Source organism: Muntiacus reevesi, chromosome 1 (genome assembly GCF_963930625.1).
Source record: "Muntiacus reevesi chromosome 1, mMunRee1.1, whole genome shotgun sequence".
NCBI lineage: Eukaryota > Metazoa > Chordata > Mammalia > Artiodactyla > Cervidae > Muntiacus > Muntiacus reevesi.
The window spans coordinates 168899568-168922557 of NC_089249.1; the positions used below are offsets into that span (position 1 = coordinate 168899568).

Sequence of the window (22990 nt, forward strand, 5' to 3'; positions counted from 1 at the left end):
AAGTTGCTTTTTCTGAAACAAACAAAAAAAACCATCATGATGTTTTCTCTTGGGTCCTTTGACATGATCTACATACTTATTCCCACAAAATTAAATATGTCTGTGTATTCACCAAATTCAATCTCAATTTCTAGTCTTTGAAAAATACTTAAGAATATGAAGTTGAGCCATACACTAGGAAAAAGTATTTTCAAAACACATATCAAGTAAAAGATTTGTATTCAAAATACAAAAATAACTTAAAATTCAACACAAGAAAACACTATATGACCCAGCAATCCCACACCTAATTATTTACCCAAAGGAAATGAACATGTATGTGTATACAAAAACCTATAAGCAAGAAGTTCAGACTGTTGTTTCCTGTTAAAAAGGAAATGTTATTGTTCCTTAACTCAGCCTCTCCTACTGAAGATTCACATCTGAAATTACTTTTAGAATCAGTGCTAGAAGATACTGTTTTTTAGCAGACTCAGTAATGTTTGCTCCCCTTAATAATGGCACATACATACCTAATCATATTCTCTCATCAGTGGCAACAGAATTATCTATATTTTCCTACTGTGGTTTTTATTTCTTTTAATCTTTTCCCCCATACATCTTTTTATAAACTGTCTCAAATTCATTGTTCATTATGAACAAGTATAAAGAAATTACACCCAACATAAGTTTTTTCCTCATTAATTCCTTCTTGAAAATGAAGGGTTTTTCCCCATTTATACACTTTGCTTTAAATTTTCTTGAAAGAGCAAAGTGTTACAGTATATCCCTGCAATAATATAGTGCTTAGGGGAAAAAAAAAAAATCTATAGACAGGGACTTTCCTGGTGGTCCAGTGGTTAAAAATCCACCTTCCTACTCAGGGGACATGGTTGAAGAACCACATGCCATGGTGCAATTAACTCCATGCACTCTAGAGCCTGAGCTCCACCGCACAAGAAGCCCACACTACACAAGAGAAGCCTGCACGCCACAACAAAGACCCAGGGCAGCCAAACAAACACCTACAGACAAATATTTATTATGACTCTACTCATAGTCACCAAAAACTAGAAACAATACAATTGTTTTTCAACTGGCGAGTTGATAAAGTTTGGTACATCCACAAAACGGAATGTTAGTCACCAATAAAAAGGAACTGCTGACACATGCAACAATATGGGTGAATTTCAAACGCATTATGCTAAGTGAAAAAAGCAAAACTCAGAAGGCTGCACATTGTGTGATGCTATTTATATGATTTTCTGAAAATGCAGAATTACAGAATAGAAAACAGATTGCGGTAGAGGTATGGGAAAGGCTGGCTGTAAAGGAATTTGGGGGTTGATGGAACTGTTCTGGATTTTGACTATGTTGGTAGTTCAGTAAGTTACAGAAGGTATTGTACAGTAAAAGGGATAAATGTTACTCTATATAGACTACCTCAATAAACCGTAAATATATTTTTCACATGCCTTGAATCAGTAGTTTCACTTCTAGAGTTATAGACAAAAATTACACACAATCAGACTTCCCTGGAGGTACAGTGGATAAGAGCCTGCCTGCTGGTGCAGGGAAAACAGGTTCGATCCCTGGTCTAGAAAGATTCCACATGTCACAGAGCAACTAAGCCTCTGTGCCCCAACTACTGAAGCCCGTGCGCTGAGAGCCTGTTCTCCGAAACAAGAGAAGTCACCTCAATGAGAAAGCGGTGCACCACAATGAAGAGGTGACCCCACCTGCTGCAACTAGAGAAAACCTGTGAACAACAAAGACCCATCACAACCAAAAATAAAATAGTTTAAAAAAAAGAACTTGTAAAAAGTTACACATAAGGCTGTTTGCTGTAAACCTCCTTTTTCTATAACAACTTCAATGAGATGCCATATAATTCACAACACACATCTAAAGTACACAACATCTAAAGTACACTAACCCAATGTTAGTATACTCAGAGTTACATAACAATGACCACAGTCAATTTTAGAATATTTTCCTTATCCCAGAAGGAAACCTCAAACCCTTTGGCTATCACTCACTGGTCCCAACATCCTCCACCCAGTTTAGCCAGTTTCAGTTCAGTCGCTCAGTAATGTCTGACTCTTTGTGACCCCACATCAGGCCTGCCTGTCCATCACCAACTCCTGGAGCTTGCTCAAACTCATGTCCATTGAGTCGGTGATGCCATCCAACCATCTCATCCTCTGTCGTCCCCTTCTCCTTCTGCCTTCAATCTTTCTCAGCATCAGGGTCTTTTCCAGTGAGTTGGTTCTTTGCATCAGGTAGCCAAAGTATTGGAGTTTCAGCTTCAGCATCACTCCTCCCAATGAATATTCAGCACTGATTCCTTTAGGATTGACTGGTTGGATCTCCTCGTAGTTCAAGGGACTTTTAAGAGTGTTTTCCAACACCACAGTTCAAAAGCATCAATTCTTCAGTGCTCGGCTTTCTTTAGAGTCCAACTCTCACATCCATACACGGCTACTGGAAAAATCATAGCCTTGACTAGATGGATCTTTGTTGGCAAAGTAATGTCTCTGCTTTTTAATATGGTGCCTAGGTTGGTCATAACTTTCCTTCCAAGGAGCAAGCATCTTTTAATTTCATGGCTGTCACCATCTGCAGTGATTTTGGAGTCCCCAAAAATAGTCTCTCACTGTTTCCATTGTTTCCCCATCTATTTGCCATGAAGTGATGGGACCAGAGGCCATGATCTTAGTTTTCTGAAGGTTGAGTTTTAAGCCAACTTTTTCACTCTCCTCTTTTACTTTCATCAAGAGGCTCTTTAGTTCTTCTTTGCTTTCTACCATGAGGGTGGTGTCATCTGCATATCTGAGTTTATTGATATCTGTCCCAGCAATCTTGATTCCAGCTTGTGCTTCATCCAACCAGTTGAGCCCCACTTTTAACAGGAAAAGATTTTTAAACAACCTAAGAATTGGAGGATATTCCCACATTATGTTCTATCTATATCACAGAGTATTACAGTTAAAAAAATTTTTAAGTAATAAAGTATTACAACTTTAAAATATTATAATTTTAAAGTCATTAAAATTATGTTTACAAGCATATTTTTAATAACAGAAGCAGTGCTCAGGACAAAAATTTAGGTTAAAAAATCAGGAAACAATTAGGGCTGAATAAAACATGATTTTTTTAAAAGGCACAAAAGTAAGAAAAGTAGCAGGTCAATCAACGTAGCTGTATTGACAGAATTTACATAAGAGGTCGGAATGAGAAGGAGTGGAACCATTTGGACAGGTCTTTAGGCTATATCTAGAGACGTGGTACTCAACGAGGGGCAACCATGCCCCTCAGGAGACATCTGGCCATGACTGGAGGTATTTTCAGTTCTCACAAATTGGGAGTCAGTGCTACTAGCAAGCAGTTGATAAAGAGCAGGTATATTGCTAAACATCCACAGTACACAGGGCAACTTGCTCTACCCCAAACAAATTCCCTGGTTCAAAACCTCAACAGTACCAAAGTTGAGAAACTCTGATGTATACTTTAGAGTGAAGCTGTTATATACTAATCACAAACAATTTAGACTAATGTAAGAAAATAACAGTTTCTTCCTATCTTGGTGGAACCTCCAGGGCTTTCCTGCTGGTTCAGACAGTAAAGAATCCACCTGCAATGTGGGAGACCTGGGTTTGATCCCTGGGTTGGGAAGATCCCTGAAGAAGGGAACGGCTACCCACTCCAGTATTCTGGCCTGGAGAATTCCATGGACAGAGGAGCATGACAGGCTATACTGTCCATGGGGTCACAAAGAGTCACACGACTCAGTGACTTTCACTTCACTTCCTTTATCCTCATTACTATATGTATTCTTTTCAATTTTCCCAACTCAGTTTATGGTGCCACCAAATATCTAGCTCATCCCGGTGAAAACCCAGAGGTCTGCAGTCTTATTTCCCTATTCAATGAATCCACAAGTCCTAATGACTCAATCTCCAAAATGTATCACAACCAAATCACCATCTCTACCTTCCCCAAACAATGGTTACCTTTACACAAAAATTACACCAAGAGCCTCCTAAGTCATATCCTCTTTCCCGTCTTGCTCCCTGAAGTTCACCCTACACATAGGAACTAAAGGAATCTTTTTAAGAGATCTTATTTAAAAACCACAAGCTGGCTTCTCAGAGAAATAGCTAATATTGTTTCTTTCCACCCCACTCACTCACTATCATATTATCTTATGCTTTCTTCTTTTCTTCACTACCTCAATTTATTTTATCTATTTCTTATTTTCTGTCTTGCACCCCCACCACCAGCATGAACCTTGTCTTTCGTGTTCATTATTATTTCTCCAGCACCTAAAACCATGTGTTCAGTTCAGTGGCTCAGTCGTGTCCGACTCTGAACCTTCATGGCTGTGTGACACATCTTGTATATATGCTGAATAACCCAATCTGTCTTACACAAATGTTGGTCTGTTTGTTCTATTGTAGCCAAAGACTAACATAATATTACATCTCTGCAAAAAGGAGACTGAATCTCCTAAAGTGAACCAGTCCCAGTGTTAGTCAAAAAACAAGAAATTACAGGTCAGGATGCTAGATCCTTAAAAAAGAAAGAAGAGAGGAGTAAGTTATTTCCCTCAGTTCTCAAACTGCTTCCAGGTTCCAAAGAGAAGACATACTCTACTCACTAGACAACAAGCTGAAGGCTTAGTAGGTAAATGCTGCCCATTTCTCCTAGATCAACCTATGTAAAAGCCAGCTATATTTGTTTTCTAATTCTCTCCTACTAGGCTAAACTTCTAACTATTGATGTTCAGTCACCCAGTTGTGTCCAACTCTGTGAGACCCCATGACCTACAGGACACCAGGCCTCCCTGTCCTTCATCATCTCCCGAAGTTAGCCCAAGTAAATGTTAATTGCATCAGTGATGCCATCCAGCCATCTCATCCTCTATTAAAGGTTAAAGCAAACTTTTAATAGTCCTGTACAAAAAATCATAGCCTGGTCTCAGCTGTACTGTGTGGAATTAAGCAAAGATTTTGTCTCCATATTTGGATTGCAGAACCCCTACCAAGGTAACATGACAGTAGCAGAGATAACCAGAAAGAACCTCTGCCATGAGGAAAAGAATTTCTAGGATAAGACCTGTGAAGCAACCTGCCTCTTGCCACAGGGAGAGAATTCACAGAGTATCTAAGGGAATTAGAACAGTGAGAGAGTCAACATATTACCTTGTAGATGAACAGACTTTCATTTCTAAAGATAAATCAGTTTCCAGTGTATAAAATGATTGGGAAAGAGAAAACAGTAGATTACATAAAGGGAAAACAAGAATTGTAAAAAGACAAAGCATTTTAAGTACTAGAACTAGGGTGTTGGCAGTAGCATTGAAGTTTTAAAAATCATTTCAGCTAATCTCAACAAGATTTACCAATTTAAATTGGATTGATAAGAGAAAGGAAAGAAGCAAGATGAGTCAGAAGTCTCTAAGTTGGGTGCTAATACAGGAAGAAAAACAGATTCAGAAGGAATAGGGCACTATTTGGAAGATTACGTACTTGTAGAGAGTACAAGTACTCTCTACAAGAGAGTATAGAGAATTCCATTTTAGGTATACTGAATTAGCAATATTCACAAGACATCAAAATGTGAGTCAAAGCTCACATTTGGAAACACTGATTTTGAATTTTAGAGACAACAGAGAAGCAAAGAAGAAAGGAAACCTCATAATGTATTTAATGGGTAATGGCTAAAATCACTGTAGAAGGAATTACCCAAGAAAAATCCAGCTGAGGGAACAAGACCTACTGGGCAAGCAAAAAAAGAGTCAGAGATGACTGAAAAGAAGCCATTCAAGACAGAACCATGAGAATGCCATCTTATACCTAAGGGAGAAGTTTCAAGGAAAGAATGGGTAATAGGGTCAAATGTTTACCAAAGATCAAAAAAGGAAAGTTCTGAAAAAGCATCCATTAGATTTGGTGATTATTATGTAATTTCAGTGATTTTAAAGAGAATTTCAGTGGTGAAACAGAAGGAAAAGCATAGGTGTGACTGGGGAGTGAATGGGAAATATTCAGCTGATACCATCTCAAAAAAAATCCAAAGTCAAAAGACTTGCCTGAGTTCAGTCTATGGTCTATAAGTACCATTTCCCACTTAAAAGAAGTTTTTGGAGTTAACTCCAAATCTGAAATGGTAATATACAAGATGAGCCAATGAGCCTAGGAATACCTTATTGGCCAAAAAGGGAAGACTCGAGGACTACTGGAATTAAGTCAAAAGAATAAATACAAATATTTTATTCTTTTTGATTATAATATAAATGGAATCATTTTCTTGATTTCCTTTCGGGGTTGCTCATTGCTAGTATATAGAAATAAAACTGCTTTGTATTTTTTTTTTATCCTGAACTTTAATTTCTCAGAGGGCTTGATTTCTGGGGAGGAGGAGGATTTTTAGAGGCTTCTACATACAAGGTCATATCCTCTGTAAATATAGTTCTACTTCTTTCTTTTCAACTTGGATCTTTTATTTCTTTCTTGCCTAAATGCTTTGGCTAAAACTACATATACTACATTGAACAGAAATGCCACAAAAGGGCATCTCTGTCTTATTCCTGTTCTGAGGGGAAATTTTTTCAGTCTTTCATCAACAAATATGATGTTAGTTATGATTTTTCATATATAGACTTTGTCATATTGAGAAAGTTTCCTTCTATTCCTAGTTTCTTGAGTGTTTCTATAAAAGGGTGTTGGATCTTTTCAAATGCTTTTTTTCCCCTACATCAACAGAGATTATCATGCTTTTTCCCTTCATTCAATCAATGTGGTCTATTACTCTGACTGATACTGTAGCTAAGGAGGTATAAAACTTACACACTGAGGGACTTGTACAAAATATTGCTGAAAGAAAACAAAGAAGACCTACATGAATTGGAAGACATCACACATTCACTGATTATGACATTTAATAGTGCTGGGATGAAACATACTCCTCAGGAGATTCAGATCAAATCCAATACCTATCAAAATTCCAATGGCACTTACTACAGAAATAAACAAAAATCCTAAAGTTCTTATGAATTTTAAAAGACCCCAAGTAAGGCCAAAACAATCTAGGAAAAAAAAACAAAGTTGGAGGACTTATACTTTCCAATTTCAAACTTCTTATAAACTACAGTAATCAAAACAGACACCTCCCTAGGGGTCCAGTGTTCAACACTCTATGCTCTCACTGCTAAGGGCCCAGTTCAATCCCAGTCCCTGGCTGGGGAACTAAAATCCCACAAGCCATGCAGGGCATCCAAAAAACAACAACAAAAAACACACAAACAATGAGGAATAAATTAGGAATTTGGAATTAACAGATACACAGTACCATATATAAAAATGGATAAACAACAAGTACCTGCTGAAAGGCACAGGGAACTATATTTAACATCTTGTAATAACCTATACTGGAAAAGAATCTGAAAAAGAATATATACATATATATGTGTGTGTGTGTGTGTGTGTGTGTATAATTTAATCACCCTACTGTACAACTGAATACTGTAAATTATACTTGGAAAAAAACATCGAAACTACAATGAATATACAACATGATAAATAAAATTAACACTGCTGTATATTACATATACAAGTTGTTAAGAGAATAAGTTTTAAGAGTTCTCATCACAAGAAAAAGCTTTTTTTCTATTTAAGTCTGTATAAGATGATGGATGTTCACTAAACTTACTATGATAATCATTTCACGATGTATGTGAGTCAAATCATTATACTGTATACCTTAAACGTCTACAATCCGGTATGTCAATTAGATCTCAATATAACTAACTGGGGGGGAAAACCACAAAGAGACTTCACACCCATCAGGATTGCTATTACCAAAAGAAAAGAACAAGTATTGGTGAGGATGTAGAGAAAACAGAAAACTCATGAACTGCTAGTGAGAATGGAAATCAGTGCAGCCTCTGTTGAAAAGTTTGGTGAGTCCTCAAAACGACAGGCAGAAAATATCTACGACCTAGCAAATTCATTTCTAAGTACCCAACCAAAAAATGAAGGAAGGAACTCAAATACTTGTAAGGTAATGCTTACACCAGCATTTTTCACAACAGCCAAAAGGTAGAAACAACCAAAGTATCAACAGAGGAACAGATAAAACAAAATGTGCTATATACATATAATGGACTATTATTCAGCCATTTAAAAAAATGAAGTTTTGACATATGCTACAACATTATGCTATGTGAAATAAGCCAGACACCAAATGTCAAATACTTAAGATTTCACTTATATGAAATACCTAAAATAAGCAGCAAACACAACCAAAGGCACGAGAAAAGGGCAATGGAGACTTATACCTTAATGTATATAGAGTTTCTGTTTGGGATGAAATAGTGGTGACAGTTGCACAACATTGTTAATGTATCAAATGCCACTGATTTATACATCTTAAATGATTAAAATGATAAACTGCACATTATATATATCTCAAGAAGCAAGAGAACCAGACATGGAACAATGGACTGGTTCCAAATTGGGAAAGGGGTATGTCAAGGCTGTATGTTGTCACCCTGGTTGTTTAACTTATGTGCTGAGTACATCATGAGAAATGCCGGGCTGGATGAAGCACAAGCCGAATCAACACTGCCAGGAGAAATATCAATAACCTCACATATGCAGATGACACCACTCTCACGGCAGAAGAGGAACTGAGGAGCCTCTTGATGAAAGTAAAGGAGGAAAGGGAAAAAGCTGGCTGAAAACTCAACATTCAAAAAACAAAAATCATGGCATCCAGTCCCATCACTTTACGGCAAATAGACGCAGAAACAATGGAAACAGTGATAAGACTTTATTTTCAAGGGCTCCAAAATCACAGCAGTTGGTGACTATAGCCATGAAATTTAAAGATGTTTGCTCCTTGGAAGAAAAGCCATGACAAACCTAGACAACATATGAAAAAGCAGAGACAATACTTTGCCAACAAAGGTCCATCTAGTCAAAGCTATGGTTTTTCCAGTAGTCATGTATGGATGTGTGAGTCTGACCATAAAGAAAGCTGAGCACTGAAGAATTGATGCTTTTGAACTGTGGTGTTGGAGACTTTTGAGAGTCCCTTGGACTACTAGGAGATCAAACCAGTCAATCCTAAAAAAAATCAGTCCTGAATATTCACTGGAAGGAATGATGCTGAAGCTGAAGCTCCAATACTTTGACCCACCTGATTCAAAGAACTGATTCATTGGAAAAGACCCTGATGCGGAGAAAGATCAAAGGCAGGAGGAAAAGGGGACAACAGAGGATGAGATGGCTAGATGGCATCAGCGACTCAATGGACATGAGTTTGAGCAAGCTCCGGGAGTTGGTGATGGACAGGGAAGCCTGGCGTGCTGCAGTCCATGGGGTCACAAAGAGTCAGACATGACCGAGGGACTGAACTGAAGACATAAGAAATTTTTAAAGTAACTGTTCAAATATAAAATAATCATCTTTAAAAATGATTCAGGAAGTAAAAGATCCTGCTGTAGGTTAAATTGTGGCCCCCAAAAGATCTGTGTACCCAGAATCTCAGAATGTGACCTTTTTGAAATAAACTTCTTTGCAGATATAATTAATATAAAGATCTTGAAACGAAATCACCTTCGTTTAGGCTGGGCCCTAAATCCAATGACGATCATCCTTAGACAGAAAAGAACAGAAAGAGAAAGCTATGTGAAGATGGAGGGAAAGACTGGAATTATGCTGCCACAAAAACCAAAGAACATGTGGGGCCACCAGAGGATAGAAAAGACAAAGGAGTCTTTCCTAGAGTCTTCAGACATGGCATGGCCCTGCTGACACCTCGATTTGGACTTCTAGCCTCCAGAACTGTGCAGAAATAAATTTCGTTGTTTAAGGCCGCGAAGTTCCTCTGGAACACAGAGACATGCTGCTGCAATAAATATCTAAAAATGTGGAATTTGAGGCAGTTCCCCGGTGACTCAGACAATAATCTGCCAGCAACGTAGGAGACCCAGGTTTGGGTCACTCAAGACAGATGGATCATGGTGGAGAGTTCTAACAAAAGATAGTCCACTGAAGAAGGTAACAGCAAACCACTCCAGTATTCTTGCCTTGAGAACTCCATGAACAATATGAAAAGGCAAAAAGATATGACACTGGAAGATAAATCCCCAGGGTAAGTATACAAAATGCTACTACGAAAGAGCAGGGAAAAGCTCCAGAAAGATGAAGAGGTTGGGCCAAAGCAGATGTGACACTCAGGTGTGGATGTGCCTGGTGGTGAAAGTCCAATACTATAAAGAAAATATGGCATAGGAACCTGGAATGTCAGGTTCATGAATCAAGGTAAGTTGGACGTGGTCAAGTAGGAGAACACCAACATTTTAGGAATCAGTCAACTAAAATGGTCCAGTGTAGGAGAATTTAATTCATATGACCATTATATCTACTACTGTGGGCAAGAATCCCTTAGAAGAAATGGAGTAGCCATAGCAGTCAAAAAGAGAGCCCAAAATGCAGTACTTGCATGCAATCTCAAAAATGACAGAATGATCTCTGTTCATTTCCAAGGCAAACCATTCAACATCACAGTAATCCAAGTCTAGGCTCCAATCACTAATATCAAAGAAGCAGAGGTTTAAAGGTTCTACAAAAATCTACAAAACCTTCTAGAACATCAAAAAAAGATGTTCTTTTCATCATAGGGAATGATGCAAAAGGGACTGGAATGCAAAAGGAGAAAGTCAAGAGATACCTGGAGTGACAGGCAAGTTTGGCCTTGGAGTACAAAATGAAGCAGGGCAAAGACTAACAGAGTTTTGCCAAGAGAACACACTGGTCATAGCAAACACTCTCTTCCAAGAAGACAACCAATGACTCTACACATGGACATTAACAGATGGTCAATATCGAAATCAGACTGACTATATTCTTTGCAAGCAAAGATGGAGTGCTCTATATAATCAGCAAAAGTAAGATCTAGAGCTGACCTCAGATCATGGGTTCTTTATTGCAAAATTCAGGCTTAAACTGAAGAAAGTAGGGAAAACCACTAGACCATCCAGGTAGTGTTTAGTCACTCAGTCGTGTCCAAGTCTTCGTGACCCCGTGGACTGTAGCCCATCAGGCTCCTCTGTCCATGGGATTCTCCAGGCAAGAATACTGGAGTCGGTCACCATTTCCTCCTCCAGGGGATCTTCCTGACCCACGGATCAAACCCAGATCCCGCACTGCAGGCAGATTCTTTACCGTGTGAGCTACCCAGGGGAGAAACCAAATCCCTTATGACTGACTATACAGTGGAAGTGACAAATATACTCTAGGGATTCGATCTGGTAGACAGAGTGCCTGAAGAACTATGGACAGAGGTTCGTAACATCGTACAGGGGGCGGTGATCAAAACCATCCCCAAGAAAAAGAAACGTAACGAGGCCAAGATGGTTGTCTGAGGAGGCCTTACAAACAGCAGAGAAAAGAAGAGAAGTGAAAGGCAAAGGAGAAAGGGAAAGATATACCCAACTGAAGGCAGAGTCCCAGAGAATAGCAAGGAGAGGTAAGAAAGACTTCCTTAAGTGACCAGTGCAAAGAAATAGAGGAAGGCTATAGAATGGGAAAGACTAAAGATCTTTTCAAGAAAATTGGAGATACCAAGGGACTATTTCATGCAAAGATGGGCACAATAAAGGACAGAAATGGTATGGACCTAACAGAGGCAGAAGAGATTAAGAAGAGGTGGCAAGAATACACAGAAGAACTATACAAAAAAGGTCTTAATGGCCCAGATAACCACGATGGTGTTGTCACTCACCTAGAGCCAGACATCCTGGAGTATGAAGTCGAGTGGGTCTTAGGAACCTTTACTACAAACAAACCTAGTGGAGGTGATGGAATTCCAGCCGAGCTATTTCAAATCTTTAAAAATGATGCTGTTAAAATACTGCATTCAGTATGTCAGCAAATTTGGCAAACTCGGCAATGGCCACAGGCCTGGAAAAGGTCAGTTTTCATTCTAATTCCAAGGAAAGGCAATGTCGAAGAATGTTCAAACTACTGTACAATTGTGCTCATTTTGCAAGCTAGCAAAGTTATGCTCAAAATACTTTAAGCTAGGCTTCAGCTGTACACGAACCAAGAACTTCCAAGTGTACAAGCTGGATTTAAAAAAGGTAATGGAATCAGAAATCAAATTGCCAATATCCACTGGATCATAGAAAAAGCAAGGAAATTCCAGAAAAACACCTACTTTGCTTTTATTGACTACAAAAATCATTTGACTATGTGGATCACAACAAAATGTGGAAAATTCTTATAGATTTAGTGGACTACCAGACCACCTCACCTGTCTCCTGAGAAACCTGTATGCAAGTTAAGAAGCAACAGTTAGAACCAGATATAAAATAATGGACTGGTTCAAAAATGGGAAAGCAGTAGGTCAATGCTATATATTGTCACCCTGCTCATTTAACTTACATGCAGAGTAAATCACACAAAATGCCACGCTGGATGAAGCACAAGGTGGAATCTAGATTACTGGGACAAATTTCAACAACCTCAGATATGCAGATGATACCACTCTAATGGCAAAAAGTGAACAGGAAGTACAGTCTCTTGATGAAGGTGAATGTATTTTGCATATGGAATGGACATGATGTTTCCATTCCATATAGTCCCACATAGCTGACTATAGTGGGTTGAATTGTGGCCCCTATATATGTCCACCCAGAACCTCAAATGTGTGCAGAATGGTTTTGCAGATGTAATGAAGATAAAGATCTTGAAATGAGATCATCCTGAACTAGAATGGGCTCTAAATTCAATGAAGAGTACCCTGAGAAGACACTGAACACACAGAGAAGGTGGCAGTGTGAGGATGGAGGGAAAACTGGAGTTATACTGCCACACACCAAGGAACACAAAGCCATCTACCAGAAGCTGGCAGAGGTGACAAAGGGTTCTTCCCTGGAGCCTTCAGAGAGAATGTCACTTGCCAACATCTTGATTTCAGATATCTAGCCTCCAGAACTGTGAGAGAACAAATTTTTGTAGTTTTAAACAAAATTTTTAGTAATTTGTTATGGCAGCCCTAGGAAACTAATACAGATAGCCATCAATCAAAAATATGACAAATTTAGACATCAAAAAGTATACTGATCACAGTAAGTTTAAATATATCAACTGTATTAAAATTTGAGTTTAGTGACAGCCCCTCCCAAACCTCACCTTTGGGATTTGCTTAGGTAACAATTCATTTGTCTGAAAATTGGCAAATAAAGAGGAAAAAAGAAGCATTTTCTCTGCTTCTCCTATAGAAATGATATTACAGTGTAACCAAATAACTAATAAAGGAACTCTTCATAAAAGAATTCCAGTAAGTAAACATAGGAGAAATGACAGAAAAATCACTATTCTAATAAAATAATGGATCAAGGCAATAATCATCAATGGCTGATAAAACTATTAGGTGATAAGTTAGGAAAGTACTTTTGAGTCCTGCTGACAAAACCTAAACTGATCAGTTTTAGTATCACTAGAAGTGTGACAACTATTTATGTGATTCCTGGAATTGACACAGTAAGAATTTGCAGCATCACCTAATAGAGTGACTACACATCCTAATTAGTCCAGGACAGTCCCAGTTCATTGCTACTGTCCCACTAATTATTAAACAGCATACTCTTTCATTCTTAAAATTATCTGATTGGAAATATACAATCAATTCATGAATTCTTCTTTGCAAAGAAACTGAACCTAAATCTCATAAAGGTCTACCAATTCAAGTTCTCAACCTTGGCTGCAGACTGAAATCTCTTGGGAAATTTTTTAAAATACTGATGCCTAGAATCCACCCTGTGAATTCTGATTTAATTGATCTGAAAATCAAGATCTTTATCTATTTTGTGGGAAATATGAAGGGTTAAACACCATGAGAATTCAATCAGCCAAAACCAGAATGTGGGAAACTCTCTTGGTCAGAAGAGGTAATATTTTTAACAAATAAATAGCATGGGAAAAAGTGCAAGAGCTAGAGGGGATAACGTAAAGGAAGGGGAGGGTAGGTGGTTAAAGTTAACAGAAACTTAAGATACCTATAAGCCAGACGAAATGGTAAATCTCATTTGCACAGTAATTTAAACAGAACAATTATAAAAACACACTTATTAATAAACAGAGAAATCTAAACTGAATTTAGGAGCTCAATTTTGTTTGCATTGTGGTTGTGTCGTTTACCTGTTAGAAAGGCATACAGAAGTATTTATAGATTAAATGATGTGACACCTGAGATTTCTTTGACTGTTATTTCATCAAAAAAAAAAAAAAGAGAGAAGGAAGGCAGGAAGAAATCAGAGGAGACAAAAAATGGCAAAATGTTGAAACTGCTTACTTGTCAAAGCTGCGTATTAAAAACATGGGGATTCACTGCCCCAATATATTTTTTATATTCTGCATTGATACGGAATTATGAAATATAGTAAAGTTTTTTAATCTTGCCTATGAATGTGTAATATATATGTGACTGTATATGTTTAAATTTATAAGACATGTTGGGAAATATAGAGAAAAATGAACACATGTGATCCTTGACCTCAAAGAATAGCCTATATATTGGACAACAAAGGTTTGCTTATGTATTGTCTTTCATCAAAGACAGGGAGGCAGCTAGCTCAAGCTTCTATGAGGCCCGAAAGAATGAAATTAAAATAACATTATTACTATTCCATAAGCATAAGAAACTGGGCATAGGAATACTATTGCTAAATACCACAGGTTGTACACAACCTGACTTTGCAAAGTCCATGCTCTTACTACTGAGTTGAGCCATATGAAAACACATCTATGTAGTTAAAATAGTCAAATATTAGCAATTCTGTATGGTACAACCTAATACCATGTTAAAATTCGTTTCTCTTTCTTTTGCTAAAATAATTACATACAGTTAACTCATAGTAAAATAATCAGAATATTTAAAGGAAGTGTCAGTCTTCTTTAAAAAGTGGTTGATCTAAAAAAAAAGTGACTGATCTAACACAGAACTCAAAAATATCTTCTAAATATCCAGAGAAATTGCAACTGTACATTAATCTACTTATATTTTCTTTATAATAAAAGCATTCCATTTTCAAAGGAAGCATAAGCTTTATCCACTACGTGAATCATTGCTTGAAAATATTTAGTGTATATTTCTTAAAAACAAGCCTGTGAGATGCAAAGATATGTTTTAAGGTTATCACAAGATATATTTCACAGGCAGAAAGTCAATGTGATGCTTCTTGAGAAATAATTTATATCAATGTGATTTAAATATATTTCAATGTTTTGTTTGCCACGCCATAGGGCATGCAGGATCTTAGTTTCCCAACGAGGGATCAAACCCATGCTCCCTGCAATAGAAGTGCAGAGTCTTAACTACAATATTATTTTAAAAATCAAAAATTAGGGAACACGTGTAAATCCATGGCTGATTCATGTCAATGTATGGCAAAAACCACTACAATATTGTAAAGTAGTTAGCCTCCAACTAATAAAAATAAATGAAAAATTAAAAAAAAATAAAAATAAAAAATTCCAGTCAATGAATTCTGAACCAATACTATTGTGTACACGTATTACCTTGTATCATACATATTAATAACTAATGTATATGATTACTAAGGGTTTCCCAGGTGGCACTAGTGGTAAAGATTCCACCTGCCAATACAGGAGATGTACGAGACGCAAGTTCAGTCCCTGAGTTGGGAAGATTCCCCAGAGGAGGAAATGGCAACCCACTTCAGTATTCCTGCCTTGAAAATTTCATGGATGGAGGAGCCTGCTGGGCTCCAGCCCATGAGGCCACAAAGAGTCAGACATGACTGAGCAACTAAACACAATGTTTATTAATTACTGCATGTTGATATAATGAATTCTAACCTATACTGTTTATCAAACAGTACAATTTTTCAAGTGGCACTTGATCTTACTTTAGTCTAATATAGCATGACCTTGAGCTCTGTCTGTGCTGCAGCTTCCTCATTTGTAAAACAGGACAGTAATAGCTGACTACTATTTATGGAATTAATGAGGACTAAAAAATACACTACATACAAAACCTTTAGAATGACTGGCAAGTAAATGTTTATAAATATTATTGTTATTTATAGAAGTCTCTGCTAGTTACAAGATGCGCACTGTGAAAACAATTCAGGATCGCTGTCATCATTAGAATGGTCTCTTCAAAATGCCCTTTATACAGTCAATGCATTCTTAAAGTAGGTAACTTACACTATGCACATGTGAACTGCAAATATTTTTAATGATATGTACCACCATGTTCTTAAGCAACACATTCAGTAGAAAAACCAAAGATAAAAAGTTAATTAAGGAATTAAGAGGGATTAACCTTTTGCAATTTTTTTATTATAATATTAAAATAACAGAAATACAAAACAAAACTTCTCCATAATCCCATCACATAGTAAAATCAATGTTTTCATTTGTTCATGTTACTTTCTATTCCTTGTCTACATGCATGTTCAATTTTAACATATTTACAATAAGAACATAGTTTACATTTTCACTTTAATTTTATACCCCAAGAAATTTTCCATTTTGCAAAATTTTCCCTTAGTCTCCCTTTTCCTTTCTCATCCCCACCTGCTGAAGATAATCAATGGTAACAGCTGACATGCGTCCTCCACAACTTTCTCCAAGCTCATACATATACAAGTATAGACACATACGTAAGGAGGAGAGAAAGATCAGTTTGTTTTTACAAAAATGGAAGCATACTACTTATATACATATGCTTTCTCTTTCTTTTAAACATATGCCAAACATATATCTCAAAGTTAATATACAGAAAAGTTTAAATATGAAAATGGATACAATCTACTAGACCAGGTAATAATACATACATTTACAAAAGTTATTATTATTTTGTATGTAACCTTTGAAAAGATAAAGGAATTTCACAAAAAAATATGGTCACCAGATTTAGTCAGAGCTCATGCTTCATAACAGTTTATTATAATAACCATGCATAAAATAATCCCACTACTTACAAGCCTACCTTATGAATTTTAAAGCTTAGTTCAGAAAATAAAAATTTTATAATCTTAAACAAACTTATAAACAATATCTCAAAAATATCCTGACTTCAAAGAAAGAGAGTGTGTGTGTGCGTGTGTGTGTGTGTGTGTGTGTGTGTGTGTATGATACTGGCTTTCATATGAACTTGGTTCTTTCTACAGAAGAGATGATAGATGGATGTGGTACTCACCCACCCACATATTCTGCTTCTCCATGTTTACAAATTGAGAGATGGCGTTCAGATATAGTCTGAATACAATTAAATCAGTCTTACCTTAGGTATTACTATTGTCCTAAGTGCCCATAAACATAAAAATAAGACATCAGGCAGACCTACAAAGAATTTAAGGTTGTGAAGTCAATAGTTTTAAAACACACTCTCCCGTCTAACCGTAATCCAAAACAAACACAAGATCCTTATATCTAGATTCACAAAGGAGAATCTGGGATATAAAGGGTGATATGAAAGATAAACAGAAGGTCCCAAAACTACAAACCAGATAACCTGGTACCCAAGCCATAGAGCCCCTAATACAAGTAAACTACCAAAAGTCAATTTTTGAGTCCCTATCACATAGAGGTCATAGGTATTAGAGGTTCAAAAAAGAATATAATGGCCTTATTTATGGAGTTCACAACTAAGCAGACGAGTCAGAATATGTAATTCTAAATGATCATACATACCATATACCATAGCACAATGCCTAATACACAGTTCACCAACAGGCACAGGTACTCAACAATTTTTTTGTGACTTGTGATTATAAAAGTCAAAGGCAGTAAGTATAAAAAACACAATACCATATCATGAATGCAATTTCAGATTAAATAAACATTATCTAGGCCTATGTAGTTTAACTACCTCAAGGCAAACAGATTATTTTAAAAGATATTGTTATTTTTATTTATTTTTAAGTGAAGGATAATTGCTTTACAGTATTACATTTGCTTCTACCAAACATCAACATGAATCAGCCGTAGGTTTACTCATGTCCCCTCCCACTTGAACATTCCTCCCACTACCCTCCCCATTCCACCCCTCTAGGTTGTTATCCAGCCCCAGTTTGAGTTCCCTGAGTCTACAGCAAATTCCCCTTGGTATCTATTTTAAATATGGTAATATATGTTTCCATGTTACTCTGGCCATATTCCCCCTCCCCCCCACCTCTCCTTCTCCCCCGCCCAGTCATGTCCATAAATCTGTACTTAATGTCTGTCTCTGCAAACAGGTTCATCAGTACCATCTTTCTAGATTCCATATATATGCATTAGTACACAATAATTGTTTTTCTCTTTCCGACTTACTAGATTCATCCCCTTCATTAGGACTGACTCAAATGTGTTCCTTTTTATGACTGAGTAATATTCCATTTTATATATGTACCACAGCTTCTTTAAAAAGATACTAGACTTTTGTACATACTCCCCACTAACTGCTCAGAATACACATATGGAACCCAGGTAGAGTTCAATGAAGGGAGACAAAAATATGGGGGAAAAAAAAGGCACATGCATCGTGTGCACCATTTAAAACAACTCTAGTAAACATTCTAACAAATATCAAAACCAAAATAGATTATCGAACCTAAAAGAGACAGACTGTAACCTTCCTCCACAATGAAACTGGTAAAATAACAGGGAAAACCTGTACAAGTGCTCTGTATGTTACATGCTATTAAAAATAATATTAAGTTTACACTGATATCAGTGTAGCACCTTTTAAGTGTATTAGAAGAGAAAGTAGTATTTAAAATCTAGTTGAATTTGTTACCAAAGTGCATAGATGTCTTCCAGAATATTCTATCTTCTATGGTGAAAATAACAATAGCATTAGCAGCAACTGGGTTCAGAGATGATCTTGAATTCTCATCTAAAATAATTTATCCTGAATATATTTTAACAGGTGGATCACATGCCATATGCCTTCACTCAAGCATAATGAGGATCCAGTTTAAAACTGGCTTAAAGTATGAAGAACAATTTAAACTTTCAAAACACATGCATTCCATAACCAATATTAATCATAAGTGAATTATTTGGACATACTATCATACAATTTAATTTGTCCTATGAGGGAGACCTAAAGTTTTCTAAACCTAAGACTATCAACAATAAACTTCAATTGCTTAGTATACAACAGTGAAATGTAAATAAGAACTGATAAAGTGATAGATGTGGATAAATATTTGATAACACAAGTATAGTAAAATGTTAATGATAGAATCTAAATGTTGGGCATTATGGACACTTCCTGCATTTTTTCCTTCAGTTTTGCTGAGTAGTTGAAAATATTTTCCTAATAAATTGTGGAAAAAACACTACTTGACACCTCCTTGGTTATTTATCATTTAAACTTTTAAGGAGAGAAACATAGACTTTAAAAACTCCTATGCGGGCACTGTAGTTGGGACAAATAGGGATTCAACTCCCAATTAAATCTCCTAACTAGCTCTCTAATATTAGTTACTTAACCCCTATACGCCTACATTTCCTCCTGTGCAAAATGGGTCTACATAGTAAAATGACTTAAAGTCACTCAGTCGTGTCCAACTCTTTGCAACCCCACGGACTATAGAGTCCATAGAATTCTCCAGGCCAGAATACTGGAGTGGGAAGCCTTTCCCTTCTCCAGGGGATCTTCCCAACTTCCCAACTCAGGGATCTAACCCAGGTCTCCTGCACTGCAGGCAAATTCTTTACCAGCTGAGACACCAGGGAAGCCCATAGTAAATGTTGAGGTTTAATTCTTCCACTAAAGCACAGTGCCAGGCACATGGTAAGCACTCGAAATGTTTGCTGTCGTATCACTGAGATTGTTATTTTTATGATAAATCGAAAGATCAGGATTTAAGCAGTAATTTTCTAGGCGGTTAGCTTAACACTGAGTTGATACCATTTACAAAAAGGAAGATTCCTAGTAGGAAACTTACTGCTTAACACGCACGCTAAGGGAGGAGGGAGGCGGGGGGGAGGGGGGACGGTGGTAAAAGAAAAATCTAAAAAATACTGCTCAATTGACAGTACAGTATTGTTCTCCATCTGAAAAAAAGAAAATCACTCAGAATTAAATAAGAAAAGTTTCAAGACAAACTTTAAAAGGCACTCAACAACTCCTATGTAGAATTGGCTTCACCTCTGCAGGTTGGTTGGATACATCCTTGTTATGACAAAACTTGTCACACTCTTCCACATTCTTAATTGTTGCTAAAGTGGCTAGACTAGAACATGACATGTATAGTTGCCAACATCTTTCTCCTAAATCAGGACAAGCCAACGAACCCATTTCTTCTGAGGTAAGAGTACCACCTCCACCTTGGTCTTGATAACGGTTATGGGGGGAGGGGAAAGAAGGCAGGAAAATGAATTTGCAATGGTATTACTGAAACACCCTCTTGGTTATTCCTCAGAAGACCCCTCCACGACTCATTCCCGCCACCACCACCCCCACCTGACCTCTCTCCTGTTAAAACTTCCAGACTCTGGTTCACTAAAGATGCACTTAAGTATCTGACACCTTTCCTCTCCCGGCCCAGATAACCCACCAACAGTGCTGGAAAAATTAAAAACACAAAAACAACACCCCTCCCCCTCCCCTTCCAAACAGCAGCAAATCTTTGTCCCACCTGCCGAAGGACCACTCTAAGCGCGCTCCAGACTCAAGGTTGCCTCAGTCCCGCCCGCAACCTTTCCCCAACCGGGCCTCGGCGACCCCTCCACGAGCCTACGCTTGGCCCATTCCTCTCCCGGGCCCCGGGACGCGGCCCCCGCCCCGCCCCCCGCCGCCCGAGTTCTGCCTCACCTCACCTACCCTCTTTCGGGGGCCGGACTCCACCTCTCTCTCCGCCATGTTGGGCCCCGCTCGGAACCGCTGCGGCTCCCAGCACGGTGGCGGCGGAACCTCTCGCGCCCCCGGCCCCCGCCCACACTGCAGGAATAGCCGCCTCGCGGCAGCGTCCCCGAACCTGGCCGGGCCTGGCGGTTAGAGTGGGGAGGGGGCGGATGCCGCGCGCCGGGTCGGAGATCTTGAGATCCCACGGGTGCGAGCGTAGGCGGTAGGGCCTGCCCGGGAAAGGGGGGGGGCCGGGACTCGGGGGGTTAATGGCCTCCAAGGGGCCCCGTGAGTAGGATTATTTTCTCTCAGAGAAATTCCTCCGCCTGCGGTTTCTTAAAGGGATCACCAAACCAGCCCCTTGCGCGCGCCCTTGATGCGCAGGCGCACCCTAAGCCCCTCCTTCCTTTCCCACCAAGCCCCCGGTCCCGAGCGTGCGCGTTGAGTAACCCAGGGTAGGCCAAATCCTGCAAGTCTCTTTGCTGCCAGCAGCTGGTCCCACTACTCAACTATGGCCGCTTCCTTAAAGGGGCCATGACGCAATGATGAAGGAGGAATGCAAGAAATTTAGTGAAAGGACTATCTGGAGTATTGGGTGAAATGTCAGTGAGGGGTACAGATCACCATCTTGGACCTGACTGCAGTGATACCATTGTAAGGGCAAAATGATGGTGAGCTGAAGTTCACAGTGGACCTCTGAATGTGAAGAATCCCAAGCAACGAGAGAACAAGCCGGTCATCCATCTCAAGAAGATCCAGCTTTCTTGCCTTTAGACAGCCTGATCTGAAGCACAGGGCGTAGACGGTTAAGGGCCAACTCTGACCGCCTAACTTTAAAGCCAAAGCCTTTGGTGATTTTGAAGACTGAAGCAACAACAGGAGACAATTTTCTCAAATTTGTCCTTTGTCTAAATCGAAAAGGATCTTAGAAACCATCTTCTCTTTCCCATTGGTAAAATTGCAGCCGAATCAAGGGAAGTCATTTGCCCCAAAGCCTGTAGAGGCTGGTGTGTAATTAGAACAGGACTTGAGTCACAATCCTCCAGGCTTTTCAACGCACCAGGCTGTCTTCGAAGCAAGAAATAGATTCATTCTTCTCTAGAAGATTAAAAGTGAAAATCCATGATCTTTCAAGAATACTGTAATTATCCTCTGAAGATGTGTGACGGTTTGCAAATACTGTGTGTCTTCACTTCCACTGAAGGAGCTTTGAGAATCTGACTTAAAGAATGAGCATCTTTAAGCAGAAAACTGGGAAGTAGACTTGGGTCTAACTTGCTCTGAAACCAAAGCTGAAACCAAACCAAAATGTGGACTTGATCCATTCTTCTTCATCCATTCCAGTGTCCCATCCCCAGGTGGGGAGAAATTGCCCTAATGGAGTTACAGTTAGGGGTAATCATGTAAGAAAGAAATACAAAGAAGTTGCTTCCGGAACAGTCTTTCCTCATGACAAGAGACATTCAGATGCAAATGAGCAACTCAAAAAATTACAGGATAATGGGATGTAACTTCTGTGTGTCGCGTTAATTTTTATATATTGGTTGATAGATGTTTTTAAACTAAGAAGTTTCCTAATCCATCACATTTTGCTGAAAAGTATCTGTATGATTTCTAGGTTTCCATGCTGATCTTTGCTCACTCTTGTTCGTCTTTAATTTCACCTCTGTTTGAGAAAGAGGAGAAAAAGACTAAATAAATAAATAAAAGCATGTTTCAGCCCGAAAGAAGTCATTAAAAAGACATGTCTTTAAAAAGAGATGTCAGGCCCTTTAGTTCCATGTTAAGAACGAGAAGAAATTAAAAAGAGCAGCCAAGAAAAGAGAATTCCAGGGAATATGGCTACATGAAAGGTCTAGTCATTTCTTCTAATAAAATCTGGTGACTTAAATTTGAAGTTGGAGTTGTTAAATTTGAAGAGGAAATGGGGAACCTATAAGCCTGCTCCCCAGCTTCCCCCTTGCCCTGTGTTCTCCTCTCATTCCCCCTCCCACTGTTAGAGAAATGTGTTTCTCTGAACACAGTTTAAAGCCATTTATTTCCTCCACATTTTTAAAGATGGAGCCACTGAGTCCCAGAAATAAGATGTGACTTGCTTGAGATCACACAAAGAATTAAGAACAACATTAGG

The 22990-nt window shown here is 38.4% G+C and overlaps 1 protein-coding gene across 5 annotated transcripts in view; it reads right to left on the reverse strand.

The window, feature by feature from the left end:
* The window catches only part of ZMYM4 (zinc finger MYM-type containing 4), a 155667-nt gene extending 133097 nt beyond the window's left edge, over positions 1–22570 (reverse strand). Inside the window, exon 1 of one of the 5 annotated variants that reach the window (XM_065916675.1) lies at positions 20830–22570. In XM_065916675.1, the coding sequence (XP_065772747.1) occupies positions 20830–20877 (48 nt within the window). In that variant the 5' untranslated portion in view covers positions 20878–22570. Of the gene's footprint in view, positions 1–20653; positions 20673–20829 lie in introns of those variants that run through there. The other 4 variants (XM_065916680.1, XM_065916686.1, XM_065916669.1 and 1 more) reach the window with 4 other exon arrangements.
* Between the last annotated feature and the right edge of the window lie 420 nt (positions 22571–22990).